The sequence below is a fragment of the Colletotrichum siamense genome (genome assembly GCF_013390195.1).
Source record: "Colletotrichum siamense strain Cg363 chromosome Unknown KSG_Cg363_contig04, whole genome shotgun sequence".
NCBI lineage: Eukaryota > Fungi > Ascomycota > Sordariomycetes > Glomerellales > Glomerellaceae > Colletotrichum > Colletotrichum siamense.
In genome coordinates, this window is record NW_023501017.1 from 873,201 (window position 1) to 895,244 (window position 22,044).

Below are 22,044 nucleotides of genomic sequence, written 5' to 3' on the forward strand. Positions count from 1 at the left end.
TTGCAGAGAGCAGACACATGAGTGAACTTATTTCTTCATTATGCACCATAGATGAATTAGCTGACCCACCATCCCGGCTATGCCAACCGATCAAACTTAAAAAGATTACTGCGGTCAAAGTGGCAGGACTACTCCGAGCCCTCTGGTGCACCTGGTTCAACAGATCTATCGTGATCACTTTGGGTATATATTCACTCGCCCGGAGATTTTGTTCCAACATTGCCCCTGGCGGAATAGTTCTTATCTTCATTCACTTCACCTTCCACAGACGCCATGATTTTGAGAGCTCAGTACCTCCTCACAGTATGCCTTTTCTTTTCAGAGGCTGCCGTGTCAGCTATCCTACCTCGCGACGGCGATGATTACGCCGGGCATCCGGAGGTGAACCATGACCAAGTAGCAGCATTCAAACAAGACTCTTCCCCCGGAATAGACGGACGCCTCGAACTCATGTTCAACCCTCTGCTCGTCGTCACAGGAGGTTGCGACCCGTATCCTGCAGTCGATGCCAACGGAGGTCTTGGGTAAGGAAATTCAATTCACCATTTCATAGTAGATCAATAGCTGATGGCATCTCGTAGGAGTGGCTTGAGACCAACTGGTGGTGGAAGGTCAGGCTGCGGTGATGGCGGCACTGGTCAGGTCTATGCTCGCCGCGGCAGTAGTCACGGCCGTGACGCTATTATTTACAGCTACTACTTCCCAAAAGTCCGATGGGGCAAAGGCGACAACAAGGGACATCGTCATTACTGGGCTAGTATTGTCATTTGGATCAACCAATGGAGCTGTGATACCGAGAAGCCCTCATCATACCGACCAGTAGGGATGTCATACACAACCGACCACGCAACATGGGGCTTCGAACCTATTACCGGTGGCCTGACATCCACAGCCTCTCCCGAGAGTTCTTCGCCGACGAGTTTCATTGTCCAAATCCACGACAACGCCATGACACCATTTAAAGACGCCGATATTGCCGCGGCTTCTCAGCGCACACTGATCTCTTGGATGTCACTACCCGTAAAGGCGCGTGAGGCGTTAACTGACGTCAAGTACGAAAAGACCACAGTGCCGTTCACCGACGCCAACATCCAGACCTCTTTAGACACTGCCTACCAAGAGAGCTTTTACACAGGGTTAAAGGACGGACAGGACTGCAACACCACTATCCCAGACAGTGATGGAGCTGACTTAGATCCTGACGAAAATCCTGAAGATAAAGACCCAGAGGCAATCCCTCTGCCCCCTGTGGCTGTTTAGTTATGCGCATCAAAATAAAAGCATCACGCATCTTTTCCGTTTTATAGCTTTCTTATCTCAACTTTGGATGCGCCTAAATGGATCACCACGATTATTGCGGAATAACCTACACATCATTTGGTCTCAAATGTGTAGAAGAAAGGACCGAGATAGCTAAAGCTATACTGCGTATCTTTATTTAATCTGGCTGGGTTTCGAATGCGGATACTATCAATGGTATTTGCACACCGGAGAAACCAGCCCTCATCATCTTCGTGATTTCACTGCATTCATAGAAAGCTCCACGTTGATAAGGTATGAATATCAAACTAGCATCATATCTACTGAAATCAGAGGGGGCAGTTATCCAAGGGAGTCAACATCAGTTCAGCCACTCATATGTTATGTTTCAGCAGCCTATTTACTGATCTCCTACACAGCGACTTTATTGGTGGCCGTCTGGAAGCAAAGCGGGCGCTAATGACATATCCCCAAACAGAGAACTGTAGATCACCTAATATTGCAATTGATTATGTTTCTCTGTCATTCGGTTCTTACCGCAGAATCTCATTCAACTGGCAAAGAGAATCCTGTAGGAAACCAGTTAGAACGGCCATTTCTCCATCGTGCTCGGTCTTGTTGTCAGCGCCGTCGTCACCACTATCGTTACGGTTATCAATGATGTCCTCTACAGTTACAATGATTCATGATGATCCGTCATCGAAGTAAAGCTTCAAATCCATGCTCATCAAGCACACAGAGACAATAGCCACCTGAGACAAGGAAATCAGGCTGTCGCCTACTTAGTATGGTTCGTTAGACACCCTGAACCTATCCGCTTTTCCCCCGTCCAGCCGTAAATTTAGAAATTCTTTAGCCCAATCGGATTTATGCACGGATGTATGACCAGGCAATACTTTTCGCCAAGGCATGCCGTGTTACCACACTCTCGCCGAACTGTTTGCCGCATTTAATCGTGGCGGCTTACTTGCAGACAAAAAAGGCAGCGCAAGATAGCAATGGTTCCATATTTAATTTGGGGTCAATGGGGGCATAAAACTTGGGGTTCAACCCACATCCCCTGAGATACATTCTCAACCTCGTAATCTGTTTTGATCTCGTTGTCTATTTTCATTCAAAAGACCTATGAATTGGCTGTCTCTTCTTATAACAATGGCATTATCTAATAATCCACCGATATTGTCCTTCCCAAAGACAGAAATTCCGGGCTGGTTGTTCTTCTTCATCTTCGTAACATTGGCTTCAGTTCGAGCCAAAGCAGCCTCCGCAGACTCTGATGCCGACGATGCTTTGTCAGATTTCACCAACGACCTGTTCACGGATCTGGGTCCTCTTTTGGCTCTCTTTGGCGAGCAAATGACGAAGCAATACATTAGCGAAAGCACAACCTTTTACGACTATTTCATCTTTGGCATGGGTCCCATTGGTATTATTACGACCATCGTGTCTACTATCCGGCTTTGTGGTCCCACATCTCTTCGTGCCTTTATCGGAAGGTCGCAGGAGGGAAATAGTGCGGTCGAAGCCGAGCTTTGTACATCGACGAGTCGTGACGTGTGCGAGGTTTTCAACAATGGCGGTATTACTCGTGTTCTCGGCCGACCTAAAATTCTCGAGCTCATTCGTACGCCAAAGAATTATACCCCAATGAAAGAAGATGTCGATTCAATTGATCGTAAAGTCGGCTTGTATTCGTTTCGACACTTTTTGCAACAGTCCGAGGCTGAAGAAACAACAGAGTGGAGACTTGAACGACGTGAACAGCTTGGTCCGGCTTCGCAAAATCCACCCAATCTGTCGCTCAATGTCGGCATTACTCCGCATCGCCCGTGGGTCTTCAATCTTGTTGCCCTAGTTGGATTTGCTCTTCAAGCTGGCGTGCTTGTAGTTGCGGGGGTTGGCGTTCGGACATTGGGCTTGGACTTGAACAAGAGCAATCTTGCTTCGACGACTTATGCGCCAAACATGTTTATTATCGGTACAATATTGATGTGTGGAGGGATGGGCGCATGCATCACTATCATTGGTCAAGCTACAACGGAGGTTCGTTGCAGACGCACACCCTCTGTTACTGGCTCTCCCAGAACGTCTATTATCTGGCTACAACCTCGACAAGTCATAGCCGACCAAAGCTTGGACCCATATGTTTTCATTGAAGACGACGGAAAGCGACTCTCGTCTTGGACATCTTCCACGAAGAGTTGGGACTTGGTTACTGGAAGCGAATTCAAATTCAAATTAGCGACATGTGTTGCAGTTGCAGCAGTCCTCGTGGGGTACATCCTGCAATTCATTGGGTTGAGGGGCATGAGAGCTTGGGTATCAATTGCGCAATTGATTACAACCGTTGTCATGAGCATCTTGCGCGGGGTACTCCGAATGCAACGACTTAAAAAGGACGACAATGAATTGTTCAAGAAGGCAGAGATAGTTCCAGGACACGAGCTCGACTGGCTGGCTATTGAACTATGTCGGCGTGACAGTCTGACCGAGACGACCCAGTTGAAGACGCCTCGTTCAACCCTCCAAGTGAGTTTTATGATGCATCGTCACTGCAATGTTGATGGTGGGGGTTACTAAAGCAACCTAGCAGGAAATGAAATCTTATCTAGCTACTCGTTCCGATGCAACAGTATTAATAAGCTATTACGACTTGATGGCTCTTAGGATCTGTCTTGCTGGAATTACAGGACATCTTTCTACGCATGCGACACTCCCCCAATCAAGCCAGTCAACGCCCCAGTGGGGAGCCGAGTTTGTCAAAGTTCGTGACAAGGCGAAGGAGCTGGCGGCTGCACTAGACCAGATTATAGTTCTGATGTGCCTAAGAGAAGGGAAAAGACTATGTTTCAATTTGCCAGGCGTTCAATTCTGTCGACCAGAAGGTATAGAAGGCTTCGAACACGACGAAGGTTTCGAAATCCACGTCAATCCACCGGGGATCCAATCTCCATCCAAGCACAGGATTGATTATGTGGAAATTGAGGCAATTTTGGGCCTTTCCTTGTGGTCTCTGATCTCCGATCGCCGGGTGCTGTACTCTGAAGTAGGTTCTCAGCTTGATTCCTCCCGAGCTGAAGACGTGCAGACGAAGAGAATCATATCAGCCGGCCCGGATTCGCTAAAAGTGAATGCAGAGCTGGAGTTGACCTGCTGGAGGGAAATTCCCAAAGACCCATATTGGGAGACTCCCCTGCATTATTTTGAAGAAGTGCCAATTCCGCTAGGAACAAACCCCCACAGCTTCAGTCTTGGAAGTTTGTGGAGAGAAGATCGGGGTCGTGCAGCATCCAACGGACCTTTGACAAAGCATCGCTTGGAGGAGGTGCCGGAGTACAATGTGGGTACTGCAGGATCTCTGGGACATTTACCTACAACGCGATTGTGTGGCTGGACGTGTTTATTGGAAGCGCAGAAAGACATACAGTCGACCAAGCAATTGTGTCCTGCAAAAGCATACGGCCCCGCAAAAGAGCTTCCGAAAACGATTTGGGTTCAACTCACTAGAACAAACTCATCTCTCCTGGATATTTGCGCCCAAGAACTCTTCGGGGCTTTCGTAGCTCGACTGCAGATGCAGGTATATTACCAAGGTAATCGCGCATCGACACAGGCAAGACTTGATCTTGAACTTTCAGAGGAAAGGATCGAGATGATCAAAGCTATGTCGCAAATTTTTGTAGACTGTCACTTGGGTTCCGATGTGGATGCACTTAGTTGCATACTTCCGGCTCTTGAAAGTCGTCGAATTGGTGACCGCAACCGCATTATTTCTATGATTTCATCAACTTGCAACTCATCTCTTGAGAGATTCGACTTAGGAGGAGCTATAAAGGTATTCAGATATGCAACTGAAGCACTTCGCTATCGAGAAACCTGAGAGGAAGTGCTATTCTTTGCACGGATTCTTTGTATAGTGTCGAAGGCCCACAGGTTTTCGGTACGCATTGCGCATAGCTCTGAAAAGGTTTGGTCTCGTGAATCTCTTTTTACCGACTACTGGCAAAATATGCTTTGCAATCCCGACCCAAAGGATCTCCCAGAGTTCAAGGTTGGTGAACTTTGCGGTATTCATTTACGCCTTCGGAAATGGCGAGAAGACAACGAAGACGACAGAAGGGTTGTCTGTGACACAATGCTGAAAGGACTTCAGACGAAAGATAGAGCCGCAACACTTTATCGCTTGTGTTTTCTCACGAGAGGCTTTCTGAACACGTTCTCAGCCCAAGAGAATCTCTCTCTTAGTGCAGCACTCCCACTGGCTGCGAGACAAGGCTGGTTCGAAGCTGTGGATGCGCTGCTGGATATAGGGGTCGATCCACTTGCTGAAGACGAGGCCGGAAGAACTGCACTCAGTTACTGCGCTGAAAATGCTCGATTTCAACATGAGATCTGCGCAGAAATCATTCTGGGCTATGGAATCGCGTTAGAAGCACTAAAGTCTACGTCCTGGTCTGCCGATGACGGGCGTACTCCGCTCTTGTGGGCAGTCACTCATGGGAACGACGAAATGGTGAGAATACTCCTGGAAAGGGGCTTTCCTGTCGTTCAACAAGGCTCCGGGAACGTATCACCTTTAACGGAGGCACTTTCAAGGGGTTTCGAAGGCATTGCCCTGCAGCTCCTCGATGCAGGAACCGAGCTTTGCAGGGAGCATCTTGCCTTGGCAAAACTCGACAATCCTCTGCAAAGTCTGGCCGCGGCTTGTTTGAGAGCACAGATCAGAGAGTTACGAGAGCATTGGTTTCAGCAGATGTTGGAAATCATCGCAGACAACGACTCTGATGCTCTTCAGCTACTACTCGATCTCGGCGTCCAGGTTGAATTTTGTCACATTGTACTGGCCATCAGAACAGGGCATCACGAGGTCAGGAAGCTATTTCTCGATGGGTTTCCGGGCTGGGTGACTGCAAATCGAGACTGGGCAGCATATTGTATGAGAAAATTGGAGGAAAACAATGACCACGATATCATGCAGATACGGCTTGATCACGGAGGTGCAGAAGTCTGGGATGGCACTAAACATAGGCTTTCTCTTGAGTCTTCCATACCTATCTCGAGCTCTGAGGAGACTTAGGAGGCGAACAGAGAGCTATGGTCTAGAGCCTTTGAAACTTTTCGGCGTCGAGTTTTCTTCAACATAGAGTTACATTATGGTTTCCTGCATTGTCGATTAAGATTTGTCACCGGCTGACTGTTATTGCCGCTCAATTTTTACTCATAATCATATTGCTGCTCCTTGACCGGCAACAGAAACGCGTATCACTAGATCGAAACGATGAGGGGGAAAGGATTTACTTTGCGAAGATTTGGTGCAGCTCCGTCTGCTGGCTTTGCTGCTTGAATATTTTTGTGCGTATCTTGGCTCGCTGACGCCTATTGCGCGTAAAGGGCGTGCCCTCATGGAACATTGTCATCACAACACCCTCCGCGCCTTCAAAACACCACCACCCAGGCATCCCACCCCCAAAACCGCACATCACCAAAACCTCAGGCACGCCTACCTCCTTCACCGCTAGAATGCGTCACTCATTCCGCGGTCAATGACTGATACCACTCCTCCCGGCGTCCGGCCCCCGAGCAGTGTGGGTGGGTGGATCCGGTAACACACCGGCGGCGGGCCAATCCCGAAGGCCTCTCTGCGCGCCACGGGACCGTCCTTCACCCTCGGTGCGTGTGGAGAAGACCTGCGTGTGCCTCCCCTCTTGTCTTGGTTCTCCAAATCTTCCTTGGCCGAGGGCAGCTGTTCCAAGACATTGGAGTCGTCGACGAGCGATACGACATGAAAAAACACACCTCCAACCAGTCTACCCATCTTCATCCCACCGAACCACACCGAGCCCTCCCCCAACCATCCCAACCGTCACGACTCACACCGGCCACCACCAGCGCCATCACTAGTGTTGCGTCCTCAGGCCCGTCCCGCATCACAAACAAGGATCCTCCCTTCCCCTCTTCCTACCCCAACCCAGGCTGCCTATTCCATCGACGCAAAGCGCAGGCATCAACCTCGCCAAAACGCCACGGATGATTTGCGACGGCGCGAGATGAGTCGATCGCGTTAGGTAGCGAAATCGCAAGCACGTCAAATGCTAGGTCCCGACGTCGCGCGGGAAGAAGTACAGCACCAGGCAACAATCCCCATCCTCCAAATCATCACCCCGCCGTGCTCACGAAGTACCCCGCGCCTATCGATAAGCAAAGCCCCTCCCTAAGCAATTCCCCCCTCTGAAGACCGCCCAAAAATCGAGAAACGCGATATCCTCCCAAATCCCAAATCCCACACTGCCGAGGCCCGTCACCACCTCGCGAATCTTCAAAGTCCCCTTCGCTTAAGCCCTCAAAACTGAAATGTGGTGTCCTGACTCACCCGGCCACCACCACATCCCCAAATCTTCAGACGAACGAACAGTAAAACGCCACGGATACGGGGGTTGTGTCTCGAGGTCCAGAGACCAGGGGGAGGCAGGTGAGACATGCATAGCCAAGCGATCACAAGGACCGTTTTTGTATATCAACAATACAGAAGATTTTCGTAGAATGTCACCGAATCGCGAGAATGGGGCTGTCTTTTTTGTTTGAATCATCTTGTTTTTTTGCTGGTTTGTTTGTGTGATTCTATGTATGCTGTCCAATTGCTGTGGTATCATCCCATCGCTGCCCCGGCGATCATCCCTCCCCGACAAGTCCTGTTACCCTGCCCGAGGTGTAAACCAAGAAAAAAAGACCAAATGGTGGCAGAACGCTTGCTATCTATACATGTGCATAATAATATCAGACGCGCAAAGATCTCTAAACAGAAAAGGCATTTGCGTGGTAAATATGACAGGACCGTTTACTCCCAACGGTACAGACCATCATCGTAGAGGACCCGGTGGCGCCGGCTGCCGGGACCCACAGTGGCCCTCCGGCGAGGCATCATTCGCTCCATCAAGCGGCGGCGCTGGGCCTCGTCCTCCTCCTCGCGCTCGCGCTGCTCGCGGGCACGACGCTCAGCAGCGAGGCGCTCGTTGATCTCCAACCGGCGGACAGCGTCAACAAGTTCCTGGTCCGAAGACAAGGTAACGTTGGCGTAGCCGGTCGAGGAGCGCTTGAACGGGGCAGGAGGAACGGGGACGGCCGGGCGGCGGGAGATCTTCTCGTTCTGGGCATCGATGCGCTCGAGAATGCGCTGCCTTCGCTCCGCCTCCTCGGCCGCACGCTCACGCTCCTCGCGATCCTCACGTTCCTTGCGCTCCTTATCTTTACGTCGGCGTCGGCGCTCCTCGTCCTCAGCGCTGGAGTGGCTGTGCTTAGAGTCCTGAGAGCGATGGCGGCGGTGGCCGCCGTCGATAACCTCAATCTCAACCTTGGGAGGGCGCGGGCGCTCGTCTACAATGACAGGGCGGAGATTGTGGGAGCCGCGAGGGACGTGGCTGTAGCGGAAGTGAGGCTCGTCGCCAGCGTTGGGGGAGGGCGGCGCGGTGTAAGGCGTGGAGAATTGCTTGGGTGGTGTGCGCGGGGTGGGAGGAGAGTCGACAATCACAATGCGCTCGGCACGAGAGCGGTTCTTGCGGTTCAAGTCGAGGACCCTCTGGCCGTTGACGTAGATACCCGATGCCCGGCGCTTCCTGTCGCTGGAGGAGGAGCTGGTGCGGGGCCGGGGAGACTCGGCAGATTGGCCGCGAGGTGAGGACATTGGCGGCGAGGGAGGCAGTTGCTGAGGGTATTGAGCAGGGTAGCCAGCCATTTGTGTGGGATAGCCGACGGAGCGGGGCGGGTGGTTGTAGACGACTGGGTTGCCGCAGAGGCGGCCGTTGCGAGAGTGGGAGCAGAGATTCGGTGTTTGGTACTCGCTGCGACGGCCGTCTGGGTAGACGTCGGTGTAGACGTCTGTGGTGCACATGGTGGTGTCTGGTTGGAACGTATGAGTGCGCGGCGTGCGCTGGGGTGGTGCCGGTTGGACGATCTCTGGAGCAAAGCGAACTCGCTTCTCGGTGGTCGTCAACGTGGAAGATTGTTGGGGTGCGCTCCGAGTATTGGCGGAGCGACGAGACTTGTGCTTCAACACGATGGTGTTGTCAAGGTAGAGAGCTTCGGGAGCACGAGTGGAGGACAATGTGTCGGTGCCAACAGGCTGTATTGAAGACCGAGTGTTGTTGGTTGGAGGTTGTCTGAGTAGTAAAAGTGTAAGTTGGTTGGTGCTTCAAGATGTTATGCAGGTGATTGTTAGAGAATTAAATACCGGATGACTGAGGTCGAAGACGAGAAAGCAGAGGCTGAAAAGTATCTGCCTAAGTTTAGACGGGTGCGGGTGGATCGACAGGGCCGGGATAGATTGGGGTAGCGTTCTTCGTCTATGTGGGAAAGAATCAAAGTGTAAAAACGTTTGGGTGGATAGTTCGAGTAAAGTAGAACAGCGTGGTCTGGGGAGAAACCGTGTCTGAATTATATCGCGTTCCAAGGTGAGTACGAGCAGGGGGGGCCAAAAGTCGAAAGTCGACGAAGTACGCCGCAGCAGCAGCCACGATGGCAGCGGACGGAGGTACCGCAGGAAGAAACAGCAGCTAGAGACGCAAGTCGTGGGATGGTGGAGATTGAGGCCTTGTAGGCCTTACAAGGTGTAATGCGCCTGCGATGCATGCCACCATGATCCAGCCCCTGCCTGCGTCTGCCTGAACGAGTGGCCGATGAGTCTTCACTAGACCCTTTTCGTACGACTGGGGGTCTCTGTTCGGGAGGGGGAGTCGTTGGAGGGTGTTTCTCTTTGTCTCTCGCACGTTTTGCAACGCCGCGCAGTACTTCTCTCTGGCGATTCACAGCCTTCGCAGCTGGGAGGCCTAGGGGCTCAGCACCGACCAACTGACTTTGGTGGAGGGCGCAGGGGGTGCCCGTAAGCTGCCAATGCGAAGAAGGATGGAGGGAACCAAGGACTCCGGAATGGTTGACAGCTCTCGCGGGACCCCGCTCCGTGTGTCTTTTGAGTCCCAGTTGTATTGGCCTTGCATATGAGGATTTGTGGGTGTGGTCGTGTTCGTCGAGATGTACGTCGCGTTGAGAATCTTGGTGGTGTGTGTGTCTCTGGCTGATGTGGTGATGGTTCACCGCACAATGGCGACAGAACCGACTGGCTGGACGCCGGCGCGGTCTCTCGTCAGGCCTGGCTGGCCAGGACCGGCCACCACGGGCGCCCGGCGACGTCTCGGTAACCTCCTTGGGATACCAAGGTGAAGTGGTCTTCATTCATTTGTTAATGGTGGTGTGGTCCGTCGCAGCCTTCTCTGATAGATGACGGACCCAGGTCAAACTGAAAAGGCTGAAGGCTGAAAAAAGGCGAAACGATATTTTCCGGCGATATGATGCTATTTTCTGCACAGCCCTCAATGCCCATCATCGCACCCCGGCCGTCAATCTATTCGACCCGGGGGAGAGGCACGGCCCACGGGTCCCATCGTGGAGCACAGCGACAATGACCGCGAGGGCGGCCGTGCTAGCGACAGCGGCAATCGAAACACGCACATGGTGACATTTGTGGTCTGTGTTCGCGGTTGACATAGAGTGTTTATCGATATTGTTGACTTTTGACGATGATTCAGTCGGACAAGCGACAGACGCCGTCTTGCACGAGTCGTGACGGTTCCATTCTCGCAGGCATTGATCCGAATCTGGCGTCCAATCACCCCGACGGAATATGCGAATTGAGTCTTTGGCGATGGTCATGAGCGAATGGCGTCGCGCAAAGCCTGAGTCATCTTGCCGTGTCCTGTCCTCGAAGCTCATGCAAGCTCTTTTTCCATTGCTGGTCGACTCCGCAGGTAACAAACAGCCACAGCCTCCCGCCCCGGGGGCCCGTGACGTCCATGTCCACATCGTGGACCTGCATCGGCTGCAGCAGGCCATGATGGAGGTTGGTAGGTAATCGATCGTACCATGACGGCAGCGACGCATCGTCAGAGGGCTTGTTTGACGAGGGGCTTCAGGCTCGGGTACGCTCGCCGTGCCGTGGCCGTTGGGCTCTTTGTTGATGGCCCTGTCGAAGGATCGCAGTGTCTGCAAGGGGAAGCCACAAGCCACCCAGTCGTCTGGACAAGCATTCCGAGCAATCGTCCAATGCTGTCCGTCCGAGCAGGGCAGCCAGCGTAGCGAGTGCGCGAAGGATTGCGATGAAAAATGTTAGTGTGCGGGTGGCCGGGCTGTGCACATCTCTAACGCTTCTTGAGCTTCCGCTAAGCCACCGTAGCCAGCTTCCCGTCGGACCAACCGATGCACCAAGGCCTTGTTTCCCGCAGACGGGAAGCAGGAGAAGCTTAGAATTTTCATCATTGCGATTGCTTGCGTCGTCCGTGAGCAGCGGCAGAGCGGGGTGCATGTCCATGGGTGAGGTGTTTTGGTGCAGTCTGGTCGCATGGCAGCAGCATCGTGGATGTGTTGTCGGCTCGTTTCTTTCCTTTTTTGGTGTTGCTCCTTCTGAATGTGACACAAAACACCACTGGAAAAATTGGAAGGCGCTGTCGCTCTCACTGGAAGGTGCCCCACACCGCTCTTTCCCCACCTGCTCGCTGCACCTAAGGTACGTACCTCATGCCACGCTTCAACTGGCAGCAGCAGCAGCAGCAACCACCAGGCAGCCGTCGCTCCTTCCCTCAGACAGAAAATCCAGACCTCGATGACTAAGTCAGCTGAAGGTCACCCGATCAGGTTCACCTCGGCTTCCCTTGGGCTTCTGCCTGCAGCAACACACCAACGACTGCACACCAAAGAGTCCTAGATGGGAATGGGACTCCGGAGTCCTGTTGACGCCAGCTCGACGACCCCTGCATTACTCATTTGTTTCGACTGCCTCCTCAACATCTACGCCACAGACAGAAACGAATCCATTTTCACGTCTTGCTACCCGCTGGCTTACATTCCATTGGCTCGTGGCCGCCGCTTCTCGCTTCTCAACAGCAACCACCTCGGCCCAGACGCGTCAATTTCTGCAAACACGCCCTGATCCTTCGTCGAGTCGCCTCTTTTCTTTTGTTAGAGAACTGCGGCAGCCCTCGGTCTAGCGCCCGCTCGCCACCCGTCATCCCATTTATACACACAGACGCAGACATGCGGTCCGTTGCGCGTTCGACGCGGCAATCCTTTCCACATGGTCAAGCTGGATCGAATGGCCAACCTGCGTTTGCCATGACGCCGCCACATTGGCATCCCGAAATACCTGCTTGAACTTCTCGACACGGCAACCCCTCCGTGCCCTCTCATGCACGCAAGGCTGCAGGATCACCTACCATGTCGTCCATTACGAACTAGCCCTTGGCAGTACGTACACACACCTACACAGCGAACAAAGTCCTGTGCCTCCCATTCAGCCCCCATTTGGGGGCCGTCTCTACATCATATCCGGAGGCCGCTCGCGAATAATTCGTCGTCCATAGCGATGTATGCGCCAAAATCTCACTCGGCCTTCATTTCCACCACTCCGATATCCTGTTTCTCTAGCCGCGCGGAAGACTCTGGACTCAACCAGAAATGAGGTGGCGTTTGCTCAGCCTTACGAGGCAGAATCGCTCGTTCGGAGGAGGGTCCTGTGTCGCCGCGCCGGAGCTAAGAATCCACCCTCAGGGCTGCCTCCGAGTCCGGACCCCCTGCGGATACCTCGGGGTCGCTGCTCCGTGCTTGGTCCACTAGCGCAAGCCTAGGTATCCGGACAAGGAACCCTTCGCTGTCTCGGAGCATGGAAACCCATCCATTCATACCCGCTGCACGTCATGCTGGCGATTTGACTTTTGAATCCATGCTGTTACTGGAAGGTAGTTCGGCTCAATCAGCGGTTCTCGGCCAAGTCGTTCTCGCCGACTTCAACTCGACTCATTATTGTCTACATTTCTGCTATCATGTTCCGTGGTACCAAACTACTGCCGTGTCACGCGCGGTCTCTACACCTGTTAACGCCCAACGTCTGCCTTGCGTCTTCTGGAAACCATGCTGCAGGTCGCCCTAGTCTTTACGAGATCAGGTTCAAATTTCACCAGCAGGAAACGACTTTGTCCATTTCAACTTCCCAATCGTTTTCGCCACCATCCTGCGACTTCTTTATGACTCCACCGTCTCGGTGTAAGCCATCTAAGGCTGGGCCTCTTTCGTAATAGACTGCCTAGGCACAAGGTTCCACGTGCCGTCGACTCTCTTGATGCGAGGGTTGGTCTTGCTGGGCTTCATCTCAGCCCGTTCCTCCACGTCCCGCTTGTGTGCGGCTTTCGTCTCCGACTGACGAGGTACGAGGTGGAAAGTCCCGTCGGCGCGCCTCTTCCGAGGGTTTGTCTTGGTAGCCTCTACGTTTCTCTTGTCTGCGGCCTTGGTCTCCGACTGACGAGGCACCAGATTGAATGTACCGTCGGCTCGCTTGACGCGGGGGTTTGTTTTGGTCGCCTCAATATCTCGCTTGTCTGCAGCCTTGGTCTCTGACTGGCGGGGCACCAGATTGAATGTACCGTCGGCTCGCTTGACGCGGGGGTTTGTTTTGGTCGCCTCAATATCTCGCTTGTCTGCAGCCTTGGTCTCTGACTGGCGGGGCACCAAGTTGAAGGTACCGTCAGCTCTCTTGAGCCTCGGGTTGGTCTTCGTCGCCTCCAAGCTGCGCTTGTCCGCTGCCTTCGTCTCCGATTGTCGGGGGACCAGGTTGAATGTGCCATCTCCCCTCTTGGCTCGAGGGTTTGTCTTGGTTGCCTCGAGGTCCCGCTTCTGGACTAACCCGTCTTCCACGTCATCTGTGACGATGTCGGATCGCTTGGGCTGCAGATGCCAGGTACCTTCAGCTCGAACGAAGCGAGGGTTTGCCTTGGTTGCCTCCAGGTTTCTAGGCCGCAGGTTCCAAGTACTTTCGGTGCGTTTGACACGGGGCTCGGGTTGGGTACCAGCCAAACCATCCTTCGATGTAGGTGAGCAGGAGGATATGTTGTGCGACGACATGAACTTACAGCAACGACAGCGCCAGCGCTGGCCAAAACGACGAGAGTTGAAATAAGCTTCATTGGGACTTCGCGGAAGTGCGTGCTTTGAGTTTCTTTGGTAGATGGAGTTTATCAAAGGGCTTCCTGGGATCGGGACGGGTGGGAGCCGGCGCAGGAGTCAAATACTTCTACTCATGTCTTCCAGCCTCAGGTTGGTCGACTGGAGAATTGCCGATCATTTCGACCTCTAGACCGCTGCTTTTCTATCCTCGGAAGCACGTTGCATTGTTTCCTGGAACCGAAACCTGTTCTGGCCCCAGACAACGCGTGGCGTGCGAGGTCTTGGCTTGCCTCGGGGCCATCTCTTTGATGCTGGATATCTCCGGGAATTCCGGGAAGAGCCCGGCATGTTTGGACGTTTACAGCAGATGGCGGCGGGAGTTTCCCAAACAGATGGAACGAACGATCCATATTCCATGGCTATGGCTCAGACTTGGGTGCGTGATTCAAGTGGACTATCGTTGCTCCAGCGCTCATCTGGAAATCGGCACTTGTGCGCCGTGTGTAACAACCACCATTGGCCTGACTCGATTGATCAGAGACATCAACTCCGAGGTCTTCGCGCATGTAAAGGGTCATTTTGGGTGGAGAAACCCGCGATATCTCAATCGTTGTTGAATCGTTGTTTTCGTTTTCTAAGGGCACGATGGCACAGCTTAACGAACATACGAGATGCACGGCATCAACGTAAAAACGCCCGGAGCAGTCCGATGTTTTGCCATCGTCTGGAGTCTGACTCGTGACAGGCTGCGCTGCTGAAGAGCACGCCGACAATTCAGCGCGACGTGCATTTGGATCGGCGGATGGTTTCAAGGGAGCCGTTTCAGTAGTGGTCTTTCTGAAAGTTTATTTGAGTATTCGGTGTGGGGATCAGATGATCCAAGTCTGCTCGACTTGGGACCCTGACTGAGTTGTGGTCGGAATTGCGAGAAGCTTGGAACTGGGCGGGATTGTTCCCGATGGACTGTCCCCAAGACGCGCGCAGCTGCAAACGCGCGCGGGAAACTATCTTTCTGGAAAGTTGAAAAGGTCATCTGGCATTCCTTGTCCCCCATTTCGCACACGCAAAATCTCGCGCCATGTCGTCTAAGGCCCCGGCTCAGAGCCGGTGGGCAAGTTCGTCCTTATTGGCGCTAATCCTCCCGGTCGCTATCCTCTATCTTTTCACGCCGTCCCTGAACGTGTGGTGGAAGACATTCATTTCGGCCCAAAATGATCCGCACGCCGGCGAACTCGCTCGCGCAGCCATTTCCGAAGCCTCATGGCTGAGATCCGTCCGGCAGCGACACGACTGGATGGAAAAGAATCAAGACTACGACGACACGCTGTCAGGCCTTCACTCAACCCATTGTTTGTCACTGAACACCTGCTAACATTCAAGCTAGATTCTCACCCAGAGATGAGTCCCTCCGCTTCTGGTACACTCTCTGGGACCTCTTCCCCGCGACGTACAGCTGCCCTTGGGACCTGCAGCGCGTCGGTAAGCTCGGCGATGGTGGCAAGTGGATTTGCGGGATGAGCAAGTACGCCTCCGACCGCGCTTCGGCGCAGCGGCCATTGAGAGTGTACAGCTTCGGCGTCGGGAGCGACTCCACGTTCGAGGAGGAGTTTCTCAACCGCTCGTCGCGTGCGCAGGTGTGGGGGTTCGACGACACGGTGGAGATGTGGGGTCGCGGACTTGACGGGCACGCGTACGAGCACCGCGCGCACCTCTCCAAGGCGGCGGTTGCAGGGTATGATTTTTACGACGAGAAGGACAAGACGCAGTTCTGGTCTATCAGCAGCATCATGAAGAAGTTGGGGCACGACTATGTGGACCTAGTCAAGATGGACATTGAAGGCGACGAGTTTCCGACGTTGGAGGCCTTTTTGGAGGAGTTAAAGACGGAGGGGAAGGAGGTGCCGTTCGGACAGCTGGTTATCGAGATCCACGTGCCTGAGAAAGGGCCGAAGATCAGCCAATTCGCGGAGTGGTGGGAGAGGATGGAGGGGCTTGGGTTGCGGCCGGTGATGAGCGAGGCGAATTTGCTGGCTGTGACTGTGGGGGATGGACAGCCATGCTGCGTTGAGGTGAGTTTTTTCCTTTTTTTTTTTTTTTTTTTTTTTTTTTTTTTTGACGATGATGGTTTCTGAGTGAGATCTGACTTGAAGGCAGTATACTTGGATTAATACGAGGGATAGTCGAAGTATCTTGTGGGAATAATGCCGTGAGCTGCTCCGGGACGGGTTTGGGTCCAGGAGGGGATTGTCTTTGGAGATAGCATCCTATTATGTGTGCTGTTTCAGTCACTTGCAAGCTGGGTATTACCACAATTGCGCAGATTCAAGCTCTAGAACCATGATGGCTACCTTTCCATATCCATAGAGATTATCGTCTGTAGTTCTCGCTGGAGATACGCCATTGCCTACTGTCGGGTCTAGTGTCACTTCATGTCAGGTGACCCATTCAAGTCCTCGCCATCCCACCGGAGTTCGTTCATGAGCCTCAAATATCGCATTTGACGTAATCGCGGGGGCTGGATCATACCTCCTCCTACTTGCACCTCCACGAGACTAGGATTTGGGAGGTCCACGGAGGTGTGCGGCGCTTCTCAGGTCTTACAATTGATCGGGACGATAGCGAGCTAGCCATTGAGTAGAACGGAGCTGGGTTTCCTTTTATCCAAGGAGACGAGAAGTGGGTCTCTCTATGACGCCGACCAGGCTCTAGAGCGTAAACTGTAAAGGCGGCATGAGACAGCTGGAACTGTTGTCAATGAGGCGCGGAGGTAATGCCAAGGCGTCTTGGAGCGAGCTTGGGGGGCTCAGAGTCCTTAAATGCTGTTTGAGAAAGATCGATAGCGACCGCCATATCAGGTGGCCACTGCATACAGCATGGCGTGGTTATGTTGGCTCCCACCGTAAATCTGACCATGCTTAAGCGGTGATTTTCAGAAATGTAACCCTCATAGTAGGGGCATTATCGATACCAAGCCTTCATGAGTCGATTTTGTGTTGCTTAGGGTAATTGGCCCCCACGGGATTCGGGCGAACCTTGTCGGATTTGGGGTCCGAAATGCCAGTGCAGCAGACCTCGGGTGCGACGCGACGGTGCTTCCCCCGAGCCGAGGGTGCTGGGTAGACTCGCATGCAAGGGACAACCTGAGAGAACACGAGAGCGAGTAACCTAAATATATGCGGTAATAACTCAAGGACATTTTACGCTTCTTTGTCTGGTCATTACTTTCCTCAGTCACCCGCAAGGGCGCTCTTTTGCTCAGATTGACGTACAGAATGAGGATTATATCACGGGACAGAGCGATCTTATGTACACCACTTTAATGGATGAGAACCTGAGACGTTGCGTGACCTTTAAAAGCCCTGGTAAGTAGCCCCAGGCAGGTATGGTAGGGCTAACAACAATGACGGAGCCATCTGCAGCTAACGCTGACGCACAGGACACTCAGGACGGCAGGCCTGTTGTAAAGGCTGCTGTATCTGACACAAATCAGGACCAGAAGTAGGCCTCAGAAAATGTGATCAACTAATGAGGTTGAATGTTTGGCGAGGTCATCGCTAGAACTAACCTTCATGATGGTGGGCCTGACAGGTCTCCTGTCTGGGTAACTCATGTACAGAGAACCACTAGAGAAGTGCTGTCCGATCAGGCGTCTCAGTGGATCGTGGTACAAGACGGACGGAGTTCGATCTAATCAGCGAGGACCGGTGCTTTTCTCACGCTAATCGCAATCTCTGAGGTCGAAAGGAATTCGAGATTGAGGTGCTCTTTATATCTTAGTTCACTGGCAACTGATGGGGATACCCAGTACTGGAAAGACACGCAGTCCTCCCTAGAACCAATACCCTCTAGTGCGCAAGGCGCGCGCCAACAGCTTCTTCCAGCACGGCGGATACACTAACCTGTAAGGTACTAACGCAGGGCATGACGGCCTCGCTGACCAAGGTTCCAGAAACCTTCCTCGGGGGACCCCGAGCAGGGACGTGGGATGGAAAGTCTCGCGGCCGATCCACCATTTTCCACAGCAAGTCGGCGATTGTGGCTTTCTCCCGGCCCGCCGGTGCACTTAGCATGCAATTTCTCAGGAACATAATTACCGGCCCAACTTACACAGCCCCAGGTTGTCATCTTTCTTGTAAACATTCTAAAGACGCTTGTTCATCGCGACAGACAACAGATCTTGCTACAAAGAAGCATAATCCTCGATTCCGGGGGGTGTCAGCGTCGTCACATTTTGCGGCCCTAACTCCCCTGACGAACCGTGTCGCTTACCACAGCAGAGTCTCAAAAGTTGTCTTATTTCACTCCAAAGTATAATGATCCGTGGGTCCTTTTCCCCATTTAGGCAAGAACGTCCACCCCGTCCCAGAAAGGCAAAAAAAGGGCCAACAGCCTTTCGACAACAACTTCTCTCAAACTCAAGCTAAGGCTTGGCTAGGGCGGCGGGGTACTCGCCGTACGACACGCTCGGCATCTGGTATCCGCCCACCCTGGGCTCGCGAGTCAAGATCGGGCACGCCTGGTTGCCCATGTTGCGAGTTTGATTTGACGTCGGCGGTGGGGGATCGCATGGCGACGGCATGATTACTCGCACACACACGCGCGCGACTTCGGTTCGCTGCGTCACTGGGTGGACGGGGGGCCCAGACTGGGGCCGCTGTCAAACTCTTAGTTAGCTATCGGCAATCTTTCGTCAGATGACCAGATAAGGACCAGACGACGCCAAGGCCCACGGGTTGTGTGGTTGAATTGCGTCCGCCTTAAGAGTGGGCACTTCAGGGCGGCAGAGTGCGCTCAGGCGATCTTTAGACCCTCTTTACCGTCTGGTCTGAACTAATTATAACCCGGCTGAGCCTTCGACTTCCATTTACCTCTGGCGAAGCTAAAGATGCTTCTTTGATTAATCTTCTACCTGTCACTGAGGCGGTCGGCCTCACAAGGCTTACTATCATGTAGAATTTCTACCGGCGAACGGCGTCTGCGGAAGCAGTGTAATTTCCTCAGTTTTCAAGCAAATGGAAATATTCCCTTGACAGCCCACGTTTTTTTCACAATGGCTCCCCACCCGCTGGGCCACACACTCATTCATTCTTTGAAATGCTACGTTCTTTCACTCCATTCGTTTCGATTTTGTCGCTGGTCCTGACTTCAGGGCCAGCCGCAGTCTTGGGTCACAAGGGCCATGGCCTTGCCGCCCGTGATGCCCGGTCCATCGACCATGCGCTACATTCCTTGAGCAGAAGAGCGTTAGACGGCTACTTTGTCATCGACACAGAGATAGGTAGCGAATGGGGCTGCTCTGAGGCGAAGATCGCCAAGCTGCCGCAGATCGTCAACGACGCCCAGGCGCTGGCCACAATCGCATCCGCCGTGCTAGCGGAGCCGGACACCGAGTTCTCTGATGCGTTCGTCTTGTGGTTTGGTGGTAAGAGAGTCTACATGCTACTTGTTAATACTTGGAGTCACAATGAAGAGACTGACAAGCCGATGATACAGACACAAACTCCAAGGCTGACCTGCGAAAGACCCTGAAGCAGTCCAACTACGACTCGGTGCTGACGTACCTCAAGCCGCCGGGAGCGAACAACCGCGTCGCCGACATGCTGATGGACAATCTCAGCCCCACCGGTCTGACGTACATGTGTGCTGCCGCAGACAACAGCATGTGCGCGGGCAACTTGGTGGCCGGGGCCCACCAGCACGGCGCCGGAGGACTGTCCGGCCACTCTATCGTCTTGTGCGACAGGTTCTTCGATGGTGCGTCGAACCAGGAGATGCTTGCGTTTTGGCAGGAGAACAGGAGGCTCAAGGCTTCCGCGGGCTTTAACCTGCTGCACGAGGTATAGCACTTGGCCGCCTTTGTTGGCGATAATCGGCGATGCATCGACGTTCCCGACCCAGCTTACCCCGATGGCAGTGGTTGCTACGATGCGGGATGGTAGGAACAACACTGCCCCCGACTTGATGGAAATCCTCGCTAACACATCGCGCTCAGCTGTTCGAGACTTGCGCCCAAGGATAAGATCCAGAACGCCCAAAACATGGCTTTCTTCGCCTTGGAAGTGATGGCGAACCCCGAGAGTGGCGCCCCGCCCGGTGGTTCTTGCACCATCATGAAGAGAGACAATCCCGACATGCTTCTGGGAGGACCGGAAGACCTCATGGCCAGGTCTGGGTACAGCCCGAGGGACGAGTATGAAGCTTTCCTTCGCAGACAAGCCGGGCCGGCGTCGACGTTGAGCTCAATGAAGAGAAATGCCACAAGCTCTCGTCCACCAACCCGCTCGACTTCAAGAAGACCCACCGGTGAGGCCACGCCCTCTGGACCTGTCGACGACATCCCGGCAACCGGTTCTCGTCCTGCTACCAACAAGCCCGCAACACCCTCCCGCTCGGCGAGCGAGAAGCCAGCCACGCCATCTGCATCTGCAAGCAAGCCTCCAGGAACGCCTTCACGCCCTGCGACTGACAAGCCTGCTACGCCTTCTCGTTCTGCAAGCGACGCTCCGGCGGGAACACTGTCTCGCTCCGGAAGCAATGCTCCGGGAACTCCCTCCCGGCCCGCGACCAACAACCCAGCGACACCCTCTCGTCCAGCGACCAGCGGCCCTGCTGGTACGCCCTCCCGCCCGGCAGGCGATGCTCCCGTCTTCACCACTCGGCCGCCAGCCTCCCTGGTGTCCTCCTCGGGCGTTTCTTACTCCATCTATTACTCCACTGCGCCGCCCACCACGGATGAAGGCGGAGTACCCATCATTCCTATCGTGCCTGTCCCCGTGCCCGTCCCCATTGCCCCGGTCGTTCCTCCCGTTGTTCCTCCCGGTGGTGGTGGCGGCGGTGGCGGCGGCGGTAACGACAACCCCGACCCCGGCAACAACCCCACCAAGCCGGCCGACCCTTCGGCGCAGCCCTCCGCCCAGCCGACTTCGGCCCCACCCACCTCCGAGCCTGAGGCCCCGCCCACCTCGGCCCCTCCATCCTCAGCCCCTCCCTCATCCTCGCGACCCGCCTCATCAGCTACGCCGTGCTCGTCGAAGGCACCTCTCCCGGCCATTCCCACGGGAGGTGGCACGCCCGGCGACCGGGACGGCTTCCCCCAGGCCGTCTACGACAATCTCAAGAAGAAGGCAGCCCCTACCACGGCACCGCCGGCCACCAGCACCGTGCCTCCTCCGCCTCCTCCGACGAGCAGTGACAGCTCCATCCTTGAGACAGCCGGTCCCTTGCCCTCCGCGACGGCCGTTCCCGTTCAGCCGGTGGCTTGTTACAACTTCAATGTTAATGCGTACGGATACTGCTGCCGTGGACCTGATAGTCCGTGCGAGAAGGATCTTGGCACGTGCTACTACGGAGGAACTGGTGTCACTGGCGGCGCGACTAATGTTGTTCCTGATGGTGCTACTTGCCCGCCTCCCGCGGATGCCAAGTCTTGAGTATTAAATTGGAGAATGGGACAGAAAGGTTGTGAGGGACTAAGGGTAACGGCAGGTGCCGTCGATTATGATATTCATGTATTTTTTATGAGCAACTATTAGGTGCAGAATATGGAGACGAGATTCCCAATTTCAGAAACCTCAGTAGCGTATCTTGGCTTGTTGAACAAACTGTCAAGTCAGGTCCTTATGCCACCTGCTGGTGCATGTCCTGGTCCTTTGATGCGTAGAGTAATAACCGGGTTCGCATCCGTCGGTGTCGTTGAGGTATCCTTTTGAGATTTTCGTAGATGCAGTAGATTGCCTTGGTAATTGAAGCCGCATCTGAGCAGCGCCTTTCCGAGTAGAGACCTGATTAACATGAGCCTGGCCCTGT

General features: G+C 53.8%; 5 protein-coding genes across 5 annotated transcripts; 4 read left to right on the plus strand and 1 right to left on the minus strand.

Annotated features, from left to right (window-relative positions):
* Positions 1-273: 273 nt before the first annotated feature.
* On the plus strand, positions 274-1,260 carry CGCS363_v006164 (uncharacterized protein; the record flags this gene model as incomplete). The annotated part of the gene is made up of 2 exons (XM_036638013.1): positions 274-524; positions 582-1,260. The coding sequence occupies 2 exons, from the start codon at positions 274-276 to the stop codon at positions 1,258-1,260; spliced, it is 930 nt and encodes a 309-aa protein (XP_036495277.1).
* Positions 1,261-2,412: 1,152 nt separating this feature from the next.
* On the plus strand, positions 2,413-3,840 carry CGCS363_v006165 (uncharacterized protein; the record flags this gene model as incomplete). The annotated part of the gene is made up of 1 exon (XM_036638014.1): positions 2,413-3,840. The coding sequence occupies one exon, from the start codon at positions 2,413-2,415 to the stop codon at positions 3,838-3,840; it is 1,428 nt and encodes a 475-aa protein (XP_036495275.1).
* A 9,510-nt stretch (positions 3,841-13,350) lies between these two features.
* CGCS363_v006166 (uncharacterized protein) lies at positions 13,351-14,258 on the minus strand (the record flags this gene model as incomplete). Its single annotated transcript, XM_036638015.1, has 2 exons — positions 13,351-14,154; positions 14,205-14,258. The coding sequence occupies 2 exons, from the start codon at positions 14,256-14,258 to the stop codon at positions 13,351-13,353; spliced, it is 858 nt and encodes a 285-aa protein (XP_036495271.1).
* A 1,058-nt stretch (positions 14,259-15,316) lies between these two features.
* CGCS363_v006167 (Methyltransferase-like protein 24) lies at positions 15,317-17,740 on the plus strand (the record flags this gene model as incomplete). The annotated part of the gene is made up of 3 exons (XM_036638016.1): positions 15,317-15,564; positions 15,623-16,307; positions 17,675-17,740. 3 exons carry the CDS (start codon positions 15,317-15,319, stop codon positions 17,738-17,740), a joined length of 999 nt encoding a protein of 332 aa, XP_036495270.1.
* A 1,592-nt stretch (positions 17,741-19,332) lies between these two features.
* On the plus strand, positions 19,333-21,668 carry CGCS363_v006168 (uncharacterized protein; the record flags this gene model as incomplete). The annotated part of the gene is made up of 4 exons (XM_036638017.1): positions 19,333-19,339; positions 19,394-19,660; positions 19,732-20,075; positions 20,253-21,668. 4 exons carry the CDS (start codon positions 19,333-19,335, stop codon positions 21,666-21,668), a joined length of 2,034 nt encoding a protein of 677 aa, XP_036495280.1.
* Positions 21,669-22,044: the final 376 nt, after the last annotated feature.